The sequence below is a fragment of the Taudactylus pleione genome, unplaced genomic scaffold, assembly GCF_031769625.1.
Source record: "Taudactylus pleione unplaced genomic scaffold, aTauple2 ptg000710l, whole genome shotgun sequence".
NCBI classification, from domain to species: Eukaryota; Metazoa; Chordata; class Amphibia; order Anura; family Myobatrachidae; genus Taudactylus; species Taudactylus pleione.
The window spans coordinates 831,118-856,391 of record NW_028285112.1 but is presented as its reverse complement, the minus strand read 5'-3'; the positions used below and the strand labels follow the sequence as shown (position 1 = coordinate 856,391).

Here is a 25,274-nt window from a genome sequence, read left to right as displayed (position 1 = left end):
TAAAATATTCTGTTAGGACTAGCAAGCTGCAAATCATTCCTATCACATCCATTTGGTATGACTTGTGGACAAAATAGAGTATTTTCTTAAGATGCAGACTACTGACATTTATATAAGCTGATGCTAATTTATTTTCCTGGTGCTAATTTTATTTTGATTATTTGAACCAGTGTCATTTGCACTGAAAATTAAACTGGATTGACTCACAGTGGAGTTTTCATATTTTATTTAAATTCATTGCAATGTTGTGCAGATATCATGCACAAATAAGTATACTTGTTGGGATTCATACCTTATCACATACACCTATCACTTTGATGCTAGAGATACAGTAGCTTATACTAAGAATTGAAATATGTTCTTCAATGTTGATGTTTAGCACCCACTGTGTAATTTTTATGTGAGAGTGTTTTATTATAAATAAAAATTCTTAGCTGGTTTTCTATTGATCCCCTGAAGGATATTTGCTGAGTGTTAGGCTTGTTAGCTGAATAGAAAGACAATACTGCAAGGTATTAACCCCTTCACCGCCAGGGGGCAGAGCATCGTCTTATCCGCAATGCATTGATATATATTAGCTGCAAACAGGAATGCAGGGGATGAAAAAAAAACCTAAACAATCAAAGAGAATCGCAAAAAATTGTAATGTCAGGCGTCAGCATTACTTGGTTACAAATTGGAGAAAATACAGAGGAGCAGTTTGAAAAAAAATAGAAGGTAGAAAAGGAGCTCATGTATGTAATCGAGTAAACAAGCACATGCACATCATAAGAACCACGTAATTGTATTCTATGAACACAACTGCTCATTGATGTGTTCCAATAACAAATATGTGTTGGTCTTTGGTTTGATTTTCATGGTGAAATGTAAGTAGGAGTTGTATGAAGAAGAATCATGATGCAGTATACATTATATTTCGGTACTTGTTTAAGCTGTGCAGGTGCTATTGGTCCAGCTGATAGAACTCCTTAGTTACTAGGAGGATAATAACTTCCCTCCTGTTATCTAGCGGCACGTATAGATATATTACTGTGCAGGGGGGCTCTCCAGTGTAATGCAATGGGGGTGTGAATGGGTTAATAGAGATGACAAAGTGGTGGCATGGCAACCTTTGCATTGGTTGAATGCCGGGTGGCCTTGGGATATTATTACAGCATGGGGGTGGGGAGACACAGACATAGAGGGGAATGCACGGCAAAATGACGTTTAACCCTTTGCTGAAAGATTTTGCTTAAGACGCTCAAGCGATTTCCTTAGATCCGTGCAGTGATTTCTCTTTCCATCTTCCCCTCCATTTTCCTCTGCATTTCTAGGCGAAGTATTTCTCTTCCCCTCAGCCCCCTCCCCTTAGAGGTAAGGCGCAGGCTGTGTGGAGCAATCCGACACTGCCCGTTTCCAGGGTGAAATAAACCCCCCTCCCCCCACCACCTTCTCACATTCAGTCGCTTTTTAATTAATACAGCCAGGGATATTTGAGGATTTTTTTTTTTTTTTAAAGAAACTAATGAGAAAATAGAAGTAAATAAAATAATAGAGTATTGCATGTAGCAGCAGGTCAGGGCATTGATGCGCTATGAGGGAATAAGCAGCTTCATCCTTCCCTATGCTATGAAACGAGTCGTTCTGCAAGAGGTCTGTGCGGCTGCTAGAGGGGGGCTGGCCAGCGCCGAGCCAGTGATCAGCACCAGAGCGGCGGACAGCTCCCTGCCCTGTGCAGCCCAGCAGCTCAGCAGCAGCCACACTGTGCAGCCCGGTGCTCGCCCTACAGCTGGAATGAAGTGTCATTGAACAAGTAGCGATCGCCCCTGTATGGAAGTAAACGGTGCTCTCCATTAGGCTGCGTCTTTTTTCTTATTTCCAAGGATTTAGCCGTCAGGCGTAATATTGTCATCTCTTCTCTCCCTTTACAGGAACGACTCTTTAGGAACCTGGTCCACCCAGGGATGTAAAACTGTGCTCACCGATGCATCCCATACGAAATGCTTATGTGATCGTCTCTCTACCTTCGCCATTTTGGCTCAGCAACCTAGAGAAATAGTAAGTAACAAAGAAAATATACTGACTTTTAAGATTGCTGCAGCTGGGACATCTTAACGCTGTGTACTGTAATGTGTGTATACATCCTCCCTGTATAGGAATACAGTATGTTGGTATACAGTCTACACCCACATGAACAATTATTTATAGAAGATTCCAGAGATATCTACAGTACATATTCAATTAGGAATTGTGTCTAGTGTGTGCTGTAATTCATGTATAAACATATGGTCTCAGACAATATTAATATTCCTGAAATGTACTAGATAGGTTGATTTTATACTAATATAGGAATCTTTGACAAGACATTTAGTTCAGTAGCCAGTATGGTAATGTTTTTCTCCCTGCACAGAGCAATCACTATGAGGATAAGAACAGCATACAGTATAGTAGCCATTGATATGGGGTGCTTAGATTGCTTAATAGATTGCAGATATTCACTTGGCATTTTACAGTGTGATTGCCTTATGTCTATTATACTTCCATGCAGGAATCATTCATTTACATTTATTTTAGATATACAGTTAAACATAATCTTGCTTTAATGCCATATCAGACACAATCCATATGAAAGTCAAACATAGTGTATTCAAATAAAGTGTTATGTATCTAGTTATTTATCTAATTAAAGACATGTTATTGATTTTCTCTTCAACTTTTATCTGAAATAAAATAAATTGTGCAAACTGTTTCAAAGTATAATAATCGAGTTGGAATTGCATTTGTTTTCATACATAAATGAGTAGATTACCAAAATGCTGTTTAAATATGCTCTATGGTTTGTATAAAACTACACAATTTTATATTCAACAGCAAATATGTTTTTATTTATTATGAATGTGACAGTATAATGCCATTAGTAAGATATTTTTTCAGTTAGCATTACTTGTCAAAGATGTTGTAAACTTTGAACACAATAAAATTATGAAATCTGGTCAGTCAAAAAGTTTACCACCACTAAAGTCTGACACTCAAAACTTTAAAAGGGGTAACCTTAACAATATCTATTGTGTTGTCACCCACTTCTGTGATCTTTTCATATTACATGCAATAACTACTGTCTGGTTAGTTGATAATACCTAAGCAAGTACAGAGCAATAACTTACTTATTTATATACATATCAATTCATACATTTATGTTTTGCATATTTTACATTCTACAGATCATGGAATATTCAGGCACTCCTTCAGTCACCCTGATAATTGGCTGTGGTCTTTCTTGTTTGGCCTTGATCACCCTTGCAGTTGTTTATGCAGCACTATGGAGGTATATATCTGTTCTATTATAGCATTGTACTGTAAATCATACTTTTGGGATGCTACTGTATGTGTAATATTCTATTGATAACCTTTTAAAAAAGAATTCCACTTTTTTCTTAAATCAACTAAAACACAATAAGTAAATTATTATTTATTATTAAATACAAATAAACTTCTTCAACTTTTTAAAGGCAGGTTGTATATACTTATTAAATACATGTTATACAGCTTTTTATATATTATGTTATCATAATGAAATGGGAATCAAGCGAAAACAGCTGTTTTCACAAGAGATTACCAATCCATGAATTTGGTTGCTGCCTCCTGTGATAATTTACCTATGAAAATCATGGTGAAGACTATTTAACAATGCTCTGATCACAATCTCCATCTTATGATGACAATATAAGGGTACGATAGAGTGGAAAACACTTTAATATTGTTCTTTTTACATTTAATTTTTACTTTTTCATTTATTTTTTTACTTTAGCAGAATCTAAACTGAAAAGCCAAAATTGGGCTTCCAGTGTATGGCAGATTAGTGACCTGGCATGACCCAGATCACTCATTGGCCAGCAAAGATGAATGTCTGTGCTTACCTCTGATGAGCCACTATCATTGGGGAGCTGAGCATCACTCAGTGATATTTTAATAAGTAGTAACAATAGACAATTTTCTATTATTGTGATATGCAGCTATAAAAATTATCCTCTGTTGACACTTTTAGAAATACAGACCATACTGTATAGTGAGTTTTGCTGGTGTAGTTCACATGCTTTAATGTAAAGTTACTTCTTGCACAACTTTTATACAACTTTTTGTCATAATTTAGACCATGTAACTTCTACCATTTGAATGGGAATTTGTTACTTCATTGTGCAGTGCAGTTAAATAAGAAATAGAATAGAACTTGTAGAAATAGAATAATTTAGTTTCTCCTAACCTTGGTGTGTCAACTGAGGGAAACCTTATTGTACAGTACTTTTCATGGTGATAGTATTAATTCTGTAAAAATGACTTAGGGAATTTATCTTATGAGCTGAGTAAATAATGACACACTATGGGGCCTATTCATCATTTATTTTTCACAAAAACATGTGAAAATTAAATTTTCACATACTTTTGTAAAAAATAAGTGTCAGGGCCATTTACCAAGTTCCGAAAAAGCATTTTTTTTGGAACTTAATGGTGTTACTGAACACCACCCTGAGATGGCGTTCAGCCCCCGATAATATTGCAGTGTAAACAGCAGCCTGTGAAGATTTACATGCCAGCCACAGTAGAGGAATATATTAAAGGGGGGTTTGGCCGGTTTGGACACCGGAGGATACGTGGGGGGTGGGGGGGAGGCAAGTGGTGTTAGCCAGCGGGGAATAGAGAGTAGGGTGGGACCATGCAGCAGTGAAGAAATCCTTGTGGATACCTCAGCTGCAGGGGAAAAGTATAACTTTTCCGAAAAGCTGACTCTGCAAAAAGAACAGCTTTTCAGAAGTGATACTTTGGTTAGTGAGGCACGATGAATGCCTCCAAACCATTTTTTAAACTCGCTGCAAGTTTAAAACATAATTATCACTAGTCATAATTATGTCATGATGAATAGGCCCCTATGTGGTCTATGTTTCAATAATTATGGCATTACTGCAATTATTTTCACTCCATATTGATGTGTGTTTTCCCAGATATTGACTGCTATATATTAAAGTTTTGTTGCAGAGCCAGCAGTAATGAGAACTTGCTATCCCTGCAAATTTCAACCTGGCTGAAAAGTGTTGTGTCATTTTCTCAAAAACATTGGAGGAAGATAAATGCTATGGGAGAGGGATCACAAGATCCCACTCATGCGAGAATGCCTCTATAGGCACAAAGGGGTCTATGTACTAAGCCTAGGAGAGGGATAAAGTGGATGGGGATCACGTACCAACCAATCAGCTCCTAACTATCACTTTACAGGCTGTGTTTGAAAAATGACAGTTAGTAGCTGATTGGTTGGTACTTTATCTATGTCCACGTTATCTCTCTCCAAGGCTAAGTACATAGACCCCAAAGTCGTTAACTTCACCTAAAGATGGAGCTACTGTAACCTATGGGTCCCAAGCTCTGAAAAGCTAGATTTTTGGAGCTTGGTAAATAGGACCCAGACCACAGTCTCATTGAGAATAATGGGGGCTACTGTCTAAAGTGCTAATTAACCCTTTGCCGGAGTTATCTGTAATATCTTGTATATCCTCTGCACAAGGCTATTGTTACATTGCTCCGATACTTAAAATCATACGAAAACTGTAGTTTCCGTATGATTTAAGTAAAAATGGTCTTGACACATGCACCCCCATAAAATTCATATGTGTTGGGTGTATTCATGTTTATCACAACAAATATATTGAATGGCAATGAAAATCAATATTCCCAATAATATTATTTATAAAATAAACCTCTATTTTGTTAAAATACGTACTGTATAATGGAAAAAGGCATTGTTTATGATTTACATGTTTTTTGTATGGAATTTCATAAGACTAAGGGGGAGATTAACAAGCAACTCATCTAAAGAGGACAGGAAATGAAGTTGTCTATAGCAACCAATCTGCCTATTGTTATCGTTTTATAGAATGTACTTGATAAATGATAGCTAGAAGCTGATTGGTTGCTTTTGAAACTTCTCTTTTTGGCCTCTTTAGTAGGTTTAATACATACTTAATCCCACTAGAAGATCCATTAGCAGGCAGTATTTTGGTAATGTAACATCTGAATCTAGCATTATGTCAAACACACCATGAGTAACCAAGTATGTGACATAGGTTCCTAGAAACCATGCTTTGAATGGCAAGAGCATCCTGCTGCAGATTCCTCTGATTTCCAGTTATGTTATCTCTTACAACTATCTCTATGGTGCAGTTGACAGTACTAACCCCTGGACCTTACTCTTTTGTAATTTGCTTTGTAGCTGTATACTTTTACAGACAGCTAATAAAAACATATCTGCAGTATGCAGTAGTACAGCTTTACAAATATTGCATAATGGCAATGCATTGCACTGTCATTTTTAAGATATTATTTTCAATGCACACGTGAAACTATGACACTGCATGATATAACATTTGTAAAAATTGCTGCACTTTAAATAAATGTACATTGCCATGGTAATGTATTAAAATTAGAAAGTGTTATCAACTCAGGAAGCGAACGCATAAAATGACTCGTTTAACGAGAGATATGTCTTAATTGAAAAACATGGTAAATGAGATTTCGTGGCTGGCTGAACACATACAACCACATATTGTTGATTATTTTATTTTGCTATTTGGGTAAAAATAAAACATATTGGCATAGCTTTGGTATTGAAATGAACATTGAATAACATATACACTGGCATTTAGGATTCTTTGATTGACAACATTTGTTATTATATTGTTGTGCAAATCTTTTCTAATGAAGAATGAAATTACATCTAATTATTTTCTGAATAAGGTTTTGTGATTATATGGGACTAAAACAAAGGAATGGTCCAGGCTGTTTTCCATTTGGTTCTCATTAATATCTGTAGGCAGGCTGTGCCCTTTTTTGTTGTGTTGTAAGTCTCTTGTTAGATAGCCTTAGTATGGATGTTTCACAGCTGGTGCTTAGCCTGGATCTTTAATTTCTGAGTCACTGAGTCCATTAGTTCCATGTTTTTGAACTAGTCATTGACTAATAACTAATACAAAACAGATTTTGGTTTGTGCATATTCAAGCAAACTGTTATGGGCATTACATGGCATTACATTGCATCGTTGTCTTTTATTTGATGGAGGTGATGGGAGCATTAATAATGCCACATTTGTGGGCAAGCTACAGTTGTCTTCAGTGTATAGCTAAAGTTGGCTTCTACACTTGCTAAATGTTTATTCTTTGAAAAATATAGTATGAATATATGTATACTTATACTAATGTACAGAAATATGTATGATGTTGACAGTGTGATTATTCTTACAACATATTGATTCTATTGCTAAAAATTATTTACACTTAAGACAATCCATTTGTCTTGTATTGATTAGTCTAAAAATTAATGCTTCACTCTAATTTGCACATAGGGTTGTTTACTTGTAATAAAGTTAATACTACATTTACAACTATTGGATAGGTTTAATTAAACTGTTACTGGAATTTAGGTCCAATCTTGCTCTATTGCTCTTTCAAGAGATGTCTGTCTTGGGGATAAAACTTACTACTAAGCTGCATGATAGTCTACACTAATTTCTAATGGAATTTCATCATCAAAAGAAAAATATAGCATATATAGTGTAATGCATAGGACTCATAATACATAAGTGTTGACATTATGACCATTTGTATAAATATTACGTGCAGTATTAGCATAGGAGTACATATATAGTATTCATGCCATTGATTTAATCTTACAAGGGAATATTTGAAATAACAGTATTATTTGTACTTTTGTAAACAGGTACATCAAATCTGAGAGGTCAATCATTCTAATAAACTTCTGTCTCTCTATCATATCGTCTAACATTCTCATCTTGGTGGGTCAAACGCAAATACAAAATAAGGTAAGAAAAATATTAAAGATTCAATTCTTAGATCATGATTTGGAAATTCTGATTCTGTGGAAATATTGTTATATGTTGATGGCAAGTTCAGCTGCTATTTAAACTGTCTGAACTAAAGTATAATTTTGTGTTTCTAAAATGTGCATTTTTATTTTGGACATGTTTGATTTAGATCGGTATTAAAGCTCTCACTTGATGGGCCCACTGTTCAATAGTCACTATATTTTAAGTTTATAACTTCCATTGGATAGATTATCCCATCAATTTTCCTTATATATTATACATCTGTGTTTTAGACAGGTTGTTTTAACCTAGCCAAAAGATGGGTGGGGTTTAGTACTTTTACTCATGCACATCTGCAAGTCTCTGGTTATCTTGCAAACTTTAATTCAGTAATTGATGAAGAATATCCATCTATAAATAATCATCCTAGTGGCCTCCAGTGCCTGAAACCTAAGACTATAACAATTTCAAATATAAAATTTTCAATAGGAATAATCTTCATTCCTATATTAATGTGAAGTATGGTATGTATATAGATTCATACAGTAGCATGTGGAATAAAAAAATAGTCACATAAGAGAGCAACATATATTAAATTATTACACAAGCGGTGCCTCGTCCTGTACCTTAGATTGGGCTGCCTCCACAGTAGTCAAATCTCCTGCATATATTTATGTCATTGCCTACAATGATGCTTTTGAATGCCACCTTGAAGTATTAGCAAATAGAAACCACTGTACAATAGCATATATATTGGTATATTATGTGTACATACAGACAAACATACAGACAACAGTGCAATTCTTGTACAATTATATAAGTAAGTATACTATTATCTTGATACTGTATGTATGTGGAATTAGCTTTGGCTATAACATAGTACAAGCTGATAGCTATAAAAACAGAATTCACTTCAATGTCCACATTTACTGCACTGCTTTATAACATGCTATAATTTTTCTTGGCCTTACAAAATAAATTAATGTTAGCCATTTATCCTGTCAGTGAAACTCATACTCCATTTCCGAGAAATGTTCCCATTTGTCATCCACAATGTGGTAATATGTAGTTGATATAATGATTTGGTATCATGGAGCGATAACTTCATATATTATATTTATGTATACTTCACAGCACTTACACAGCGAGTGAGTTACTACAGTATGTATGTTTAGTGTGGGAAAATAAGCTTTTTCAGGAGGATGAAGCTATGTTCTGCAATAACCTATGGCAGATATTTTTTGTGTCCATGATAATGTAATGTATACTTATATGTTTGGTTGCATACTTCATTAGGTGCTTAAAGATTGCATACTGTAGTGTTATTTGTTACATACTTATTGTCTTTGCATGTAACCTTTAAACTATAGAAGTTTGTTAAGTGATAATACATATTTTCTAGAGATAGGTCCACAAATACTTAAAATCTGACTAATCATAGTTTATACTACATTGGAGAATATTGTCCTAACATTGCATCTTCCATAGTCTAGTTCATAATAACTTGAAATTATGAATATCTTTATGGATATGTTAATGAACCTCTTACATTAATGTATTTGCAGCTATGGTTTCTAGTAGAGACAAGTCTAAGTAATCCAAACCTAAGATGTGCATTAAATGTGAAAAACTAAAAGGCAAGAGTAGTTATATACCACCTATCTGTAACACAGATGGGAAATCCTACTCTATCACCATAGATGCTAAGCAGTGGTTTTGAAGCTATGGGCAACTGCCAAAGCATGAAGATGTGGCACCATTGGAAGAGTACCACACATTCTAATTAAAATATATGTTAATACAATGTGGGTTAATTATAGCCCTAATCTTTTTATTATTATATGAAGTTTGATATCATTCTACAACTGAAGAAATTAATATTTGTGTAAAACAGGTTGTAGTCAGCATCCCGGCGTGCGGGATGCCAACGGTCTAAATACTGGCACCGGAATCCCAACAGCATCGGGATCCCAGCACCAGTACTCTGACTGTCTGCATCCCAAAGGTAAGTATTGAGGTTTATGGTTAAGGGTTAGGGTTAGGCACTAGGTGGAGCGTTAGGATTAGGCACTAAGGGCAACGGTTAGGTTTAGGGTGCAGGGAGGGGGAAGGGGGAGGTTAGGGGTTTGGTTTAGGCACTAGGTGGGGAGATTAGGTTTAGGCACAAGATAGGGTTAGGGTAGGGGTTAGGGTTAGTTCTGCTATACTTACCTACCGCTGTTGGGATCTTCACTGTTGGGATACCACTGTCAGTATTCTGACCAGTGGCATCCTGACCACTGGGATATCATACCCAACCCGTGTAAAAAATAGTTATGCCTTTACCATTAGCTTTGGCAGTATTCAATTAATGTAGTTTTAAAATATTTTATTTTATTCTGTGTAATATCTCTGATCAAGTACATTAGTGTTAAGAATGTATTATATAGATCATTGCAAGATTGGTAGTATATAATAGCATTCAAGGAGAGAAAATGTTATACTTAGAAACGTATAATTTCATTTGGCAATATCATGCAAGGCATTAGATGAACTACTAGCTTCAATAATTTTATTTAACGTATATTGTAGTTGTAATTGAAGTTGTAATTGAGAATTGACCATGTGTATCAATAATGTTTGAGTTAATGTTTAATATAGTGGGTGCTGGGAAATGTGTACAATATTTTATCGCTGTGACCAGTCAATTAAAATGCATAATTTTGATATGTAAACTGACCTATACAACACAAATCATTCCTATTTATCCAGCCTATTTGTGGCAATGCTTGAACTTGTAATCATGGGCTGCTTCAATGCTGTATAGCTTTATAACATAAAGTTACTGTGCTGTAACAATTATTTGTATTTAATCACGGTAAGCATTTACAATCAGTAGGCATTAATATGCACTATTTAAAAATGTGATGACTACTATTTAGTACTATAAGACATAAAAACTATAATGTACATTATACTATACTATTAATTAAGTAATGTCTAAAAGGTTAAGACATTAAATCTTTTTTATATTATACAATTGTTACTTTTTTCTTTGCTACTATTAATGTGCTGTTATTTTATAATTTTACTCTTTTACTTAATGACTGAGTAATGATGTGTAATTACTTGTAACAGAACTGCACTTTGTCGCCAGGCAGAGAGGGAAACCTCTCCAGTTCTTACATTGTTCATTAAAGCAATAGGCTGCACTTAAAAGCATCAGCTGGTAACTGTACAATCCAGATTACCATTGTTTCTGTTACACAATACTGCCTAAAACCTTGTTTTGTGTTCCATCAATTTGAACTGTGTGGAACAGCAATGAATGCATGGTACTGTATACTGGATTAAAATTACACTGCAAATGTTTTCATGTTAACATCCATAGATGTTTGTTAATCCTGACTTTATAAACTTTGAAACATCAGGGAATGCCTGCAGGCAATTTGTATTTATTTTAGCTTTCTTTTAAAGTTGTGAATTGTAACTTGCTTTAGTTGTGGTACATTTGATTCATTTATGGTCAACCATGAATATTTGACTATACTTGTGGTTCATTATAATATAATGCTGGACAAATATAAGTCACAATTTCCAAGTGGCCAAAACTTTTTAATGATATAAAGATGTTGGAAACAATGCTGAGTGGATGCACTGACAGCCATCCAATCAATCCTCTGAACACAAATGGTGTGTTGCAATTCAGCATTCTTGCCTTCCCTGGCAGGAGAAATGTCTATTGCATTCTCATGAAGTGAGAATATTATGGTATATGGCCTAGGTTAGCATTCTGTTCCTACAGTAATTACTACCCAGAGTTTACAACTATATAAGACATATACAGTACTAGACTGTGTTATTTTTTAAGCATATTTTAAAGCCTCTTTAAAAGTATATACATTAAATTGTATTTGCTTGTGTGTGTGTGTGTGTGTGTCTGCTTATCTGATGAATCTGTTTCCATCAGTATTTTATGTGTATTCCAAAATAAAAGTGACATTGTTATGTTTTGGAAGCATAAAGATTATAGGGTAGATTGACCCTCTAGTGCTCTAGATTGACCCTCTAGTGCTGATTGTGCATGCAAGGGAGTCCTTCCGGATAGTAATGGATAATGTAGGTAGGAATGGTTTATTACTGGCCTGAGGAGAAGGACCAAACCTATTGGTGCAATAATATTCCAATGCATTTAATCTAAATAAATAGTGATCAGACATATTTATAGTAGAAATGAGTAAAATTGATTTAAATTTGTGCTCAAAATGGCATCCTTACTGTAAGTCCATACTTCCATAAATTATAATTATAAGTTATGTCCATAAAAGGAAATTATATAAATATGCATGGTATACCAACTTGTATTTGAATCAGCCTGTCTGATTGATTATACAGATTTATCAGATATATAAGCAGAGAACGAGAGAGAGAAATACAGAGAGAGTGTTAGTTTCCATTTCCAGATTTTTCAAATTTATATCTGAGTATTTCCATAAATTTTAAATTGTATGACTGTCCAGACATTGGTTGGGGAGAGACAGCAAGTCATTGAACTTCAGTACCCTATAATGCTGCTCGGCCATAACATTAAGATCCATAGACTCATTATACTAGTAGGAATCATTTAGGTGATAAAACTTGTGATGTTTCACATAGAATGTTGAGTAAATAAACTGTTTCTAAAGTATATTTTTATTACAGTAATCTTTGATACCCTTTTATAAATTACAAATTTCATGTTAGACATACATTTACACTCTAAATTAAATATTTTAATAATGCTTAAGGTATTCATGGTAATTTATTTTTTCCAATGCCTACATCTAAGTATAAAGTGGTAACTCATCTAAATTAAATCTGGAAGAAAAAAAATACAGAAATTGGATGTGGCTTTGCACCAAGAAAACAGCATCACATTATATGGCAATAGAAATATAACTTTCTGAGCAGATAGAAGTGTTGTGGAAGTGGGACAAGCATGCTTGAAGTGTATTGAGTGTTTAGGTATTCCAAATGTAGGATCTTTTATGGCTAAGAAAAAAGTAGATTCAAGTGGCAGAGGGCACTGAAAGATGAGACAAGCTTTAGAAACTGTAGCATTTAATGAATGCATAATGGTACTAATCTGAAATGTAAGGACTAGCAATAAGTTGAATAGAAAATGCAAAAGAAATATTGCAGAGTTTTAATCATTGATTTTATTAAATGTACTCTGGTGTCATTCCAATGTCAATGTAGAAATATATACAGTATGCTCTTTTTTTTCCTTTAGAATTGTATTTTCACAGAATCAAACTAATAGTACTAGGCAACTGGACCTAAATATGCACTTTTTACCCCTTTCTACCCCATCAGTTCATAGGCAATTATTTCTTGCACATTATAATTCTTCTTATAGTTTCAATTGCAATTTCAGACATTGTAATGCATATGAATATGTATTTTTCTCTGCATAGACTTCACTGCGTGGGAGAGATAAAATCTAGCCAGTAATATTAATATTATTAAAATCTAAATTTGCCTTCAAGATAATGATTAAGCTAAACTAGTTATTTCTCTACTTTATATATCAAATGTTTTCCATAACTATTTAATTGTAAACTCATCGACCTTCTGTTTCATTTCATTGTACGGTATGTTATTTTTATATATATTTGAGCCATTAATGTACAGTGCTATGTGATATGTTGTCAGTTTAGAAATAATGTGAAGCAGCAAATAATGATTATTGGCTGTTGTAAGCAATATAAGGATGTATTCAAATTAGGCATCTTTTACTAGGCTCTGTTTGGCCATCAGCCTCTAAGTGTTGCACAAGTGGCTGCCTAAATGCAATTAAAGTGTATCATTTATTCTTATCCGATTAAAGCAAAATTTTGGAGAACCCCTGTGGTTCACTATATGGAGTGTACTGTATTGAGTATACTGAAGAGTATGTTTTGAGGACACTATGTCTATCCATAACAAAGCTGACATTATAAGATCACATATGTGTGCAAAATGGTTTCTGGACAATCTTCATGCATTTTAGCAATTATTGTATTAGAAGTCTAGTTTTAGGATGAGCCTATAATTGTTTTTTAGGTTGCATCTAGATTTAAGGATAGCAGTAAAAGTTAACCATAGTCAATTTCAGATTATTATTTGTTTGACTTATCTATTAATCTATAGCCTAAAAAGAAGATCCTGCTTTTTTTGGTTTTTAGCGTGTGTGTGGTGCTGGTATTATCTAAACATATAAAGTTATGATAAACCCAACTAAAACCACTTTTTTGGGGAGTGGGTGAGAGGATAAAGGCCATATCTATTTAGGTGTGAAAAGAAGTGTTTTTGCAAAAAGATTTCAAAGGCACTAATTTTTTGCACAGAGCAGGTGAAAAAATTGCAAAACCCCGATTTTTGGCTAAAATGTTGTTACTTGGTTCATAACCCCTTGGACATCCCCCAAATGACAAAATAGGCAAAAATAATTTTTTAATAACCTTAAGTTGGCCAATACTGACATGTCAGTTTTAAGGTGAAAAAATTAAAAGTGATGGAAAATGGGTTTAAGTATTAGGTCAGGTATTTTGGAGACTGTATGGATGGGACGTGTTTTAAACAGTGCAGGTGGCTTTCAACATGTGTGTATTTACCATTTATTATAAGTGCCCAAAAATGACACAACAATTTACAGTACTTTCACCAATTTTAATGAACCCCCAATTTAAATTCAGCTTTTTCTTTGGCCAAAAAGACTTTCTTTATAACATTTTTTATTGAAAATGCATACAACAGCCATTTGACACAATTTAAAAACCCCAAATACATTTATTAGGGACACTAATAAACTTATATACTGTTTTCTTATGTCAGATTGCCTTTTTATAGGGTACAGACAGATTTCCCCAATTTCTGCTGTTCTTTTTGCAGGTTACACCATGGACAGTTTTCAGGCGAATGCCGTATTGCGTCTTTTGGATAGGATTGTGCGAAAAACAGGAGTGGGCATAGGCAAAAAAAGCTAATTTATCGCACCAAAAGCCCCAAAGTGGGTGAAAACTTAACACACATTAATTTTTTGCACTAGATATGACACCACCCGGCGCCTGGCTTACCTTCGACTGGTAAGCCGGGTGTCGGGCTCCCGATGTAGGTCTAATGACAGGCGTCGGGATTTCAACGCCTGTCATTAGACACTTGCTGGGATTAGACAGTTGGGATGCCGACTGTCAGCATTTAGACCGTCAGCATCCCGACTGCATACCCTTAAAACTGCTGAAGTTGCACTCTACTCCTGTAATAGCGATAGAGATGCACCTTTCAATATACATGTGCTAAGTTTTAGGGAGGATCTTTGTAAGGCTCTGTAACTTCTAATTTTCCAGACTTTTACAACAGTCAACCCCTTGTGACTACATTGTGAGCTAGCTGGAATCGGTATGAAATACCGATGGATGAGATGCCGGCTGTCAGTACACTGACAGCGGCATCCCAATGGTTAAAATCCCAACAGGGGAATGGTGAGTAATGTTCCCCCACCCTATTTACCCCCTAACCCTCCTTTCCTGCACCCTCATACTAACCTTCCCTACCCCGCAACCTAACCCACCCAGTAAGTGCCTAAACCTAACCCTCTCTCCTTAGTGCCTAACCCTAACCTCCCTCCTCCCGCAGCCTAAGCCTAAAGGAGCATACACACTAGACAATATTCTCCCTGAGCGATATCGTGCAGTGTGTCCCTGGCATGGTGTGTTCAATGTCGTTCATGACATTGAGCACACCAGCACACCCGCTGAACGATATCATTAATGATATCTTTCAGCGCCCGGCTCTCTCCCCCATTCCCCAACATGCAGCAACCTGATGATATCGTCAGGTTGGCCTGCATGTTTGCCCGATGAACGACAATGACGAACGACCCGCTGGAACGTGCATCGTCGTTATCGTTCATCGTTTTGGTGTAAAAAATGGACGATATAGTGAACAACTGAACGATAACGATATCGTTATCGTTAAGTCATTCACTTTATCGCCCAGTGTGTATGCACCTTAAGTCTCCTTGGGGCGCCTAAACCTAACCCTCCCCCACACGGCTGATACTTACCTTTCCCCGGTCTTCTTACTATCAGGATGCCATCTGTCGGGATCCCATTGTCAGCATCCCCAGTCATGTTGGGATTCTGTCACCGGTGTTCTGTTGGCGATCGGGATTCCGGTTTTGGCAGATGGCATCCCGGTTGTTGGGATCTTAACCGCATCTTGAGCCAGCTATCTTGTTAACATGTAATTGTTCTGAACAATATTTAAATAGAATAGTTATGGTTTGATATGGCCCATGTATTGTTACAACATTGCAATTAAAAGTATCTATAGTATTTTAGAAATTCACATACATTATAGTTAAAAAGGTTGTTAATCTCACTTGCTATACCAGATGCTTTATGACAGGTTATATTCAGCGCAAAGTGCTGGCTGTTTGTTGAATACAGTAAATTGACTATAAAATTAACATCTATTACCAAGGGTTAGATGGTATAAAGAACTTGTAATTTTTAGATCCATGTGAAAAGATTTGCATAGCTATACTTGATTTAAAAAACTAGCTACAATGAAAAGAAGCAGCAGCTCAATTTAGTAGACAAGCACTTCAGTCAAGATTAAAGGCAAAATATAGTAGTTTCATTTGTTCCCATGGTATGTTCTTCAAAATACTGTTAATATAAAGTAGGAATGTGCGCCAAGCCCCATGTTTTGGTTTTGGATCTGTATCTCTTTCAAGGTTTTGGATCTGGATTTGGTTTTGCAAACCTAACTCAAGTGTTTTGGTGTTGGTTTTGAATCTGGATTTTTTAAATAAAAAATAGATAAAACGTTTTAAAAACAGCTAAAATCGTGTAATTTATGCAATGCAAAACCCGAAATTCGGATTTAAAATCCAAATTCCGAACCGCAAAAAGATCAGAACCGCGACCTGTATTTACTCGGATCTCCTCAGGAGATTAGAACCGCAACTCGGATTTACCCGGATTCCTGAAATTCGGGTGGATTCGGATTTCTGGAGAACCAAACCGCACATCTCTATTATAAAGTAATGCATAGGGATGTGGCATGATATGATTACTGGTAATCAGGGGCTGGCTGGCAACTTTTAGCCTGGTGGGCAAATGCATGCAGGCGGCCCTGGCAGAGGAGTAGCGTGTAGCCAGGGTCCTCGAAAGAACGTGCGTGCTACGGCGCCCCCCCCCTCAAGTGTTCTAGGGAGGAGGCGGGTCCATATGGGATTAATGTAAGGTAAAAATAAAGATATGGGGCAGCCCCCTGTCGTAGTGCCCATATGCAGTGCCACAGGAGGACACCCTTATGCAGGCCTCGAGTAGTGCCCCCCAGTAGTGATCCCCCCTATGCAGTGCCCCTTGTGCCCCCAGTAGTAAGCCCCTTATATAGTGCCCCCAGTAGTGGTAACCCTTATGCAGTGCCCCTTAAATAGTGGCCCCAGTTGTAGTCTTCCCCCTATGCAGTACCCCCACTATTGCCCTTTATATAGAGCCCCCAGCAGTGGTCCCTCGATGCAGTGCCCCCAGTGGTAGTCCCCTCCCCCCTATGTAGTGCCCCTAGTAGTAGTCCCCTCCCCCCTATGCAGTGCCCCTAGTAGTAGTCCTCTCCCCTTGTAGTGCCCTAGTAGTTGTCCCCCCCCAGTAGTAGTACCCCCTTTGTAGTGCCCCCAGTAGTAGTAGTCCTGCCCTTGTAGTGCCCCTAGTAGTATTCCCCCCTGTAGTGCTCCCAGGAGTCCCCCCCTTGTAGTGCCCCCAGTAGTATTCCCCCCCCTGTAGTGCTCCCAGTAGTCCCCCCCCTTGTAGTTTTCCCAGTAGTCCCCCCCTTGTAGTGCCCCCAGGAGTCCCCCCTTTGTAGTGCTCCCAGTAGTCCCCCCCTTGTAGTGCTCCCAGGAGTCCCCCCCTTGTAGTGCTCCCAGGAGACCCCCCCCTTGTAGTGCTCCCAGGAGTCCGTCCCCCCCGCAGTAGAGACATTATTAAAAAAAAAAAAAACCACACACTTACCTGACACCCGCTCCTGCTCCTGGTCCCGCCGCCGAGATCAGCTCCTCCGTCCGCCGCTTTGCATTATGGGAGTGACGCGTCATGGGAGTGACACGTCACTCACATTTTACCCACTGCGGGAGCCGGAAGATGTCCGGCTCTGGCAGTGGGAGCAGCAGCCGATGAGAGTCTGTCTGACTCTCATCAGCTGCTAAAGCAAACACACAGCTGTCGGCTCCTGCGGCTGTGTGTTTGTGCTGTGTAGCGCTGACCGAACTCCGTCCGGTCAGCGCTACACACGCGGTGCAGTCTGTGTCACAGTGACACAGTCTGCACCGCGGCCTGCGGCCCGGGGGGCACATGGCACCCTGCCCCCCGGCCCAGCCCGCCACTGCTGGTAATAGTTAGAGAAAGTAAATTGAGGTACAGCTTGGTTTTAAAGATGAGAAAATAAAACAGAATAATAAAAAGTGGGACACATGCAAACCCCATTTTTTGTTCAAAGCTTGTACACAGAGAAACTATAAACTTGTATGTACTGTAGCTTGTGTGTCCCATGCTAGTTACAATAAGACAAAAAATTAAATTTGTGGTAACAGTGACTTTTAACAACTATATTTGCATGCATAATACTATTAACAGATAATTCAGATTTATTTCAGTTTTTTATTATAAATACTTGACTCAGCAAATTGCTAAATTATTCACACTTGTAACAAAAGCACCTTTTTGGAATTAAAATACAGCAGTCTGTGGTTTTCTTTGAAATCAATACAAAGGATGAGATTACAAGTATAAGCCTCTGTGGAATTATAACAGATATGTGTACAATTGCTAGTATTCTTTCAGGATATCATTTTCATTAGAAATGTGTGATAAGAGCTAAAAATAAGGTTGGCCACGCTCAGTTAAATTGTGTCTTGTCGTCACTTCTGAAAATGATTTATACTACTTGGTGTTTACTAGGCAAATGATAGTGTCTGATTATTAATTTTCTTAAATTCAATAGTTCAAAATCAAGATCAATGAATCTATTGAATTTTTCAGAACTATAATTGAGCCTGTCACAAGTATATATATATATAATTATATATATATATATATATATATATATATATATATATATATATATCCAGTAAACAGTGAATAAATAGTACAATGTGCTGATTATTCTGCCACTGAAGTAAAAGCCTAGTTTTTCACCTACTCAGCATGTGTCGAGATGCATCGATTTTAATAAATGTTCAGACATTATCTATACACGGAACGGTTGAGTAATCTATGTCAACAATTGCAAACAGATTTACATTAAACAGCAGCTGTCCACACTCAAATGCACAATTGACTTGCCAACATATTATATAATATGTATGAGTTAATAGTCAAAGATTACATGTAGAATATGCAGCAAGTTTTGTCTAATAATGTTTTTTGTTGTTCAGTTTGTGCCAAGATCATACAATACTGTTTAACCACTGGACAAGATGCATTTTACATATCTTTCGCTTGTTCGGAATAGGGGATGCATTTACATGTTGAGTTTGCCTTCAAAAGATGAGCTTGACTTATTGTTTTACCTATCGGGTGTTGGTGAAGTCAAGTTTTATGTTATAGTGTTTCACTTATATATGTTGTGATAGGATCATTGGTAAAGTGGTCTGTGGCAGGTACATTTGTCCCAGATTCCTGTCTTATGTGTTTTAAACCCCCAGGAGAAAGTCTGCAGTGTAGCAGGCTTGAGTCTCGGCTTTTTGAAAAGCCAGTTTGGGATCTGGGGGTTGTGGGTGAGAGGAGAGGGAGGGCTCCACCCACGGCCACTCCAGGTTTTGGTTCTCGCAGCCTGGTAACAGGCTTGTTAGGGTTTCCACCTGAGAGTGGCCAATATAAGCCTAGTTTGGATAAGGCTGAGTGTCTCACCTGGGAGAGCAGGCAGGGAGTTTGCTCAGAGACATTTGGAAACCTAACTGTGAGTGTTGTGCTGTGCCTTTGTTGCTGGCGAGGGCATTAGGCCCTGCCAGGTTCTGGTAGTGAGGGAACTACCTGTGAAGTTAGTGCCCCGACAGGGCTAGGATTTATATTTATGTTTTCTTTATATTTCTGACATTGTACAATAAAGAGTGGCGCCGACCAGCTTGTACTTGCATCCAGACTGGTGTGCTGCTTCCCTGCTGCTGTGTGTGTGTGTAAGGAAGGAGTCCTCTACCCAGGAGAGGGACCCCCTAACCTAACTGTGTCACAATATGGTGGAGAATGCGGGCAACCACACACACTGAAGTTGCAGCAAGAGGAAAACTTTCCATTTAAAAATTAAAGGGACAGACACCCAATTTGTGAGTGTGGAAATAACACTGTGTCCTTGGAATCCCATAGAGGAGGCGTCAGCCAATGCTCAGAGAGGCAAGGTTCAGCTTCCAACCTACACCCCAGGACAAAATGGAGGACATTATTAAGGCCTTGCTCCAAGCTACCAGGGCTCAGCAGGAAGCTACAGCAGCTCAGCAGGAGACTAACAGACTTCAACAGGTCTCCATTGAGGAAAACAGCCAGGCCATAAGAGAGGTTGTACAGCACCTGGTCGCCCGGCCCAGAGAGGTTACTACTGGTCCTCCCACCCCCACTCACTCCGTACGAGCCAGTCACTTCCTCCAAAAGATGACTTCGGGTGATGATGTGGAGGCCTATCTCACCATGTTTGAAGGAACGGCCGAAAGGGAGAGTTGGCCCAAGGAGCAGTGGGCAAGTCTGGTGACACCTTTTTTGTCTGGGGAGCCACAAAAGGCCTATTTCGACTTATGCCTGGCTGATGCCAAGGACTATAAAAAACTAAAACAGGAGATCCTAACTCGCTTGGGAGTCACCACCTTTGTTCGTGCCCAACGGGTCCACCACTGGGAGTTCCATAGGTACAAGCCTCCACGTTCACAGATGCATGACCTCGTCCATCTGTCCTCAAAATGGCTACAGCCCGAGACGCTGACGGGACCACAGATCGTGGAAAGGGTCGTGATGGACCGGTACCTGCGATCATTACCTGTGACTCTGCGCAAGTGGGTGAGCCATGCAGACCCTAAATCCGCGGACCAGTTGGTCGAGCTGGTGGAGAGGTACGTGGCAGCTGAGGAGCTGATGAGTATGCCCCACCGAGCCCCGATGGCACTCCGGCGAACTCCCATAGACACTGGTAAGACTGTTCCAGGGGAGAAGGGTGCTGGGCGGTGGAATGTACCTAAGACTGAGGGTGTAGAACCTGGAGACAGACCTGCCAGGCCAGGAAGGTTCTTGCCCCGTAAACGACTAGACATTAATATGACTCAGTGTTTCCGATGTGGTGGCTTCGGCCATATTTCCGCTAATTGTTCACTTACAACTGAACCTATGCAATGTGATACTGCTCATGTCTACTGCAGGGGGTCTTTCTTTGCACAGACAGCCTGTACGGCTGACCGGCAGACTGAGACTGATAAGGACATGTGTGTACTCACTGTAGATGGCAACCGAGTAGAGGCACTGTTAGACTCTGGTAGCTTGGTGACACTTATAAAAGCTGAGCTGGTGAACCCCTTGAGGCATACAGGGAAAACTGTTGGTGTGACCTGCATACATGGGGATACTCGATATTATGTTACGGCCGAGGTGAACATCGAGACACCATGTGGCTCTGCTATAGTTTCTGTGGGTTTGGTGCATGGTCTGGTGTACGATGCAATATTGGGGAGAGACTTTGCTCACTTCTGGAAGTTGTGGGAAAGCCGTTTTGTTCCAGAGGTGAACAACTCTGATCCATTTGAGAAGGTTGTCGATGTAGTGGAGGAGGGAGTTTCTTCTGAGTCAGAGTTATTCCCTTTTTCTACTATGGTTGGCGAACTAGAGAATGTGGAATGGGACGGTGGCCCCCCAACTGATGTGCCTCCCATTGAGGTGGGAAGTGTTGTTGGGCCAGGTGATCGTCTGCCTGATTTAGAGGTCAGAAGAGAGGTCTTTGCCGTGGAGCAGTTGAATGACCCTACTTTGGTAAAAGCCAGGGAGAATGTAAAAGTAGTTGATGGTAAACCCGTAGACCCTGATAGTCCTTTGTCCTATCCCCACATGGCAATGTGTCAGGATTTGTTATATCAGGTGACTAAGAAGGGGGAAGATATTGTGGAACAACTAATAGTTCCCAAAGCCTACAGAAGAACAGTGTTGGATCTGGCCCATGGTCATATAACGGCAGGCCATCTAGGGGTAGAGAAAACCACTGAGCGAATAATGCAGAGGTTTTTCTGGCCCGGGCTTCATAAAGAGGTGTCTGACTTTTGCGCATCCTGCCCTTAGTGTCAGTATCATGCTCCCAGGCCACATTTTAAGGGTCCACTAGTTCCATTGCCTATTATAGAGGTGCCGTTTGAAAGAATAGCGATGGATTTGGTTGGACCCTTAATGAAGTCTGCCAGGGGACACCAGTATATTCTGGTCATAATGGATTACGCTACCAGGTACCCGGAAGCGATTCCGTTGCACAATACATCAACCAAGACCATTGCCAGAGAGCTAGTTCATGTCTTTAGCAGGCTGGGTATACCCAAGGAGATACTAACTGACCAGGGTACACCGTTTATGTCAAAAGTCATGAAAGAGTTATGCCGCCTGTTCAAAATTGAACAGTTAAGAACTTCGGTTTATCACCCCCAAACCGATGGGCTGGTCGAGAGGTTTAACAAGACGTTAAAACACATGCTTAGGAAAGTGGTCGACAAGGATGGTAGGGATTGGGATTACTTATTGCCGTATTTATTGGTGGCCATAAGAGAGGTTCCCCAGTCCTCCACCGGGTTTTCATCCTTCAACTTGTTGTATGGGAGACACCCAAGGGGGTTACTAGACATTGCCAAAGAGACATGGGAGGGGCAGTCTAATACTTACAAAACGGTGATTGAGTATGTTTCTCAAATGCAGGAGAGAATTGCTGCGGTAGTGCCGATAGTGAGAGAGCACCTGGAACAGGCTCAACAGGCACAGCAGAGGGTATACAACCGCAATGCCCGGTTACGCAGCTTTGCTCCTGGGGACAGAGTGTTAGTGTTGGTTCCCACTGTGGAAAATAAACTTTTGGCTAAATGGCAAGGGCCCTTTGAAATCTTAGAAAGAGTGGGACAGGTCAATTACAAAGTTTACCAGCCGGGGAAAAGAAAGCCGGAACAGATATACCAGATAAATCTATTAAAGCCCTGGAAAGATAGAACGGTACTGTCGGCCGTCCGAGCCCCTCCAGTAAATCCAGGGCCCTTAGTTCCCGAAGTGACAGTGGCAAAAACCCTGTCGGCAATTCAACAACAAGAGGTCAAGTAATTTCTGATCAGAAATAGGATGCTGTTCTCTGACCTACCTGGGAAAACCTCGGTCATTAAACATGACATAATCACTGACCCAGGGGTTAAAGTTAATCTAAAGCCCTATAGGTTACCAGAAGCACAAAGAGAATCGGTGTCGAAAGAAATTAAAAATATGCTAGAGTTAGGGGTTATTGAAGAATCACATAGTGAATGGTCAAGTCCCATTGTGTTGATTCCAAAGCCCGACGGGAGTGTGCGTTTCTGCAATGACTTCCGAAAGTTGAACAGTGTTTCAAAATTTGATGCCTACCCGATGCCAAGAGTGGATGAACTGATTGAGAGACTAGGGACGGCAAGGTATTTAACCACTCTTGACCTAACCAAAGGGTATTGGCAAGTACCGTTAACCGAGAGCGCCAAACAAAAGACAGCTTTTTCAGCACCAGAGGGCTTGTTTCAGTACAAGATGTTGCCCTTCGGGCTACATGGGGCACCTGCTACCTTCCAAAGAATGATGGACAGGATACTAAGGCCCCATAGATGGTATGCGGCTGCTTATCTGGATGATGTGGTCATTCATAGTCCTGATTGGCAGTCTCACTTACCCAGGGTACAAGCAGTGTTGGACTCCATCTATAAGGCAGGTTTGACAGCCAACCCAAAAAAGTGTTGTCTAGGCATGGAGGAAGTAAAATATCTGGGATACACCATTGGCAGAGGCCTGATAAAGACTCAGCTCAATAAAGTTGATGCCTTACAAAACTGGCCACGGCCTCTGAATAAGAAGCAGGTGAGAGCCTTCTTGGGAATTACGGGGTACTACAGGAGGTTTATACCCAACTTTGCCACCATGGCAGTCCCACTGACTGACCTGACCAAAGGCAAACAAAAAGTCATGGTAGAATGGAGTCCCGAGGCAGAGAAAGCTTTTCAGGAGTTGAAAGTAGCGTTGTGTTCCCAACCAGTCCTGATGACTCCTAATTTTGAAAGGGAATTCATAGTACAAACCGATGCATCAGAAGTAGGTATAGGAGCGGTCCTGTCCCAGAACAAGTAGAAAGTTGAATGTACATGAGAGAAACTATGCCACAGTGGAGAAGGAGGCGTTGGCCATAAAGTGGGCATTAGAGGCTCTCAGGTACTACTTGGTTGGAAGAAAGTTCAAATTGATCACTGACCATGCCCATTTGAAGTGGATGTCCGAAAATAAGGACAGTAATGCGAGAATTAAGAGATGGTTCTTGGCATTACAAACTTTAAAATTTTCAGTGGAACACAGGCCAGGAAGCCAGCTGGCCAATGCTGACGCGTTGTCACGTGTTCATTGTTTGGGGGCTTCAGTTGTTCCGCCCCACAGATCGAAACAAAGGGGGGGGATATGTGATAGGATCATTGGTAAAGTGGTCTGTGGCAGGTATATTTGTCCCAGATTCCTGTCTTATGTGTTTTAAACCCCCAGGAGAAAGTCTGCAGTGTAGCAGGCTTGAGTCTCGGCTTTTTGAAAAGCCGGTTTGGGACCTGGGGGTTGTGGGTGAGAGGAGAGGGAGGGCTCCACCCATGGCCACTCCAGGTTTTGGTTCTCGCAGCCTGGTAACAGGCTTGTTAGGGTTTCCACCTGAGAGTGGCCAATATAAGCCTAGTTTGGATAAGGCTGAGTGTCTCACCTGGGAGAGCAGGCAGGGAGTTTGCTCAGAGACACTTGGAAACCTAACTGTGAGTGTTGTGCTGTGCCTTTGTTGCTGGCGAGGGCATTAGGCCCTGCCAGGTTCTGGTAGTGAGGGAACTACCTCACTACCCGAACCTGAAGTTAGGGAACTACCTCACTACCAGAACCTGAAGTTAGTGCCCCGACAGGGCTAGGATTTATATTTATGTTTTCTTTATATTTCTGACATTGTACAATAAAGAGTGGCGCCGACCAGCTTGTACTTGCATCCAGACTGGTGTGCTGCTTCCCTGCTGCTGTGTGTGTGTGTAAGGAAGGAGTCCTCTACCCAGAAGAGGGACCCCCTAACCTAACTGTGTCACAATGTATATTATTTATTAGACCATATCATCCTGGGGACCTAAATATACAGTACTGCAAGCCACATGTATCTTTTAGAAATGTATTTACAGTA

At 39.4% G+C, this 25,274-nt stretch overlaps 1 protein-coding gene across 3 annotated transcripts in view; it reads left to right on the top strand.

Annotated features, from left to right (window-relative positions):
* The window catches only part of ADGRB3 (adhesion G protein-coupled receptor B3), a 926,819-nt gene that overhangs the window by 737,856 nt on the left and 163,689 nt on the right, over positions 1 to 25,274 (top strand). For all 3 annotated transcript variants that reach the window (XM_088456639.1, XM_088456638.1, XM_088456640.1), the window contains 3 exons: positions 1,911 to 2,037; positions 3,201 to 3,304; positions 7,742 to 7,844. In XM_088456639.1, the coding sequence (XP_088312765.1) occupies positions 1,911 to 2,037; positions 3,201 to 3,304; positions 7,742 to 7,844 (334 nt within the window). The remainder of the gene's footprint in view (positions 1 to 1,910; positions 2,038 to 3,200; positions 3,305 to 7,741; positions 7,845 to 25,274) is intronic.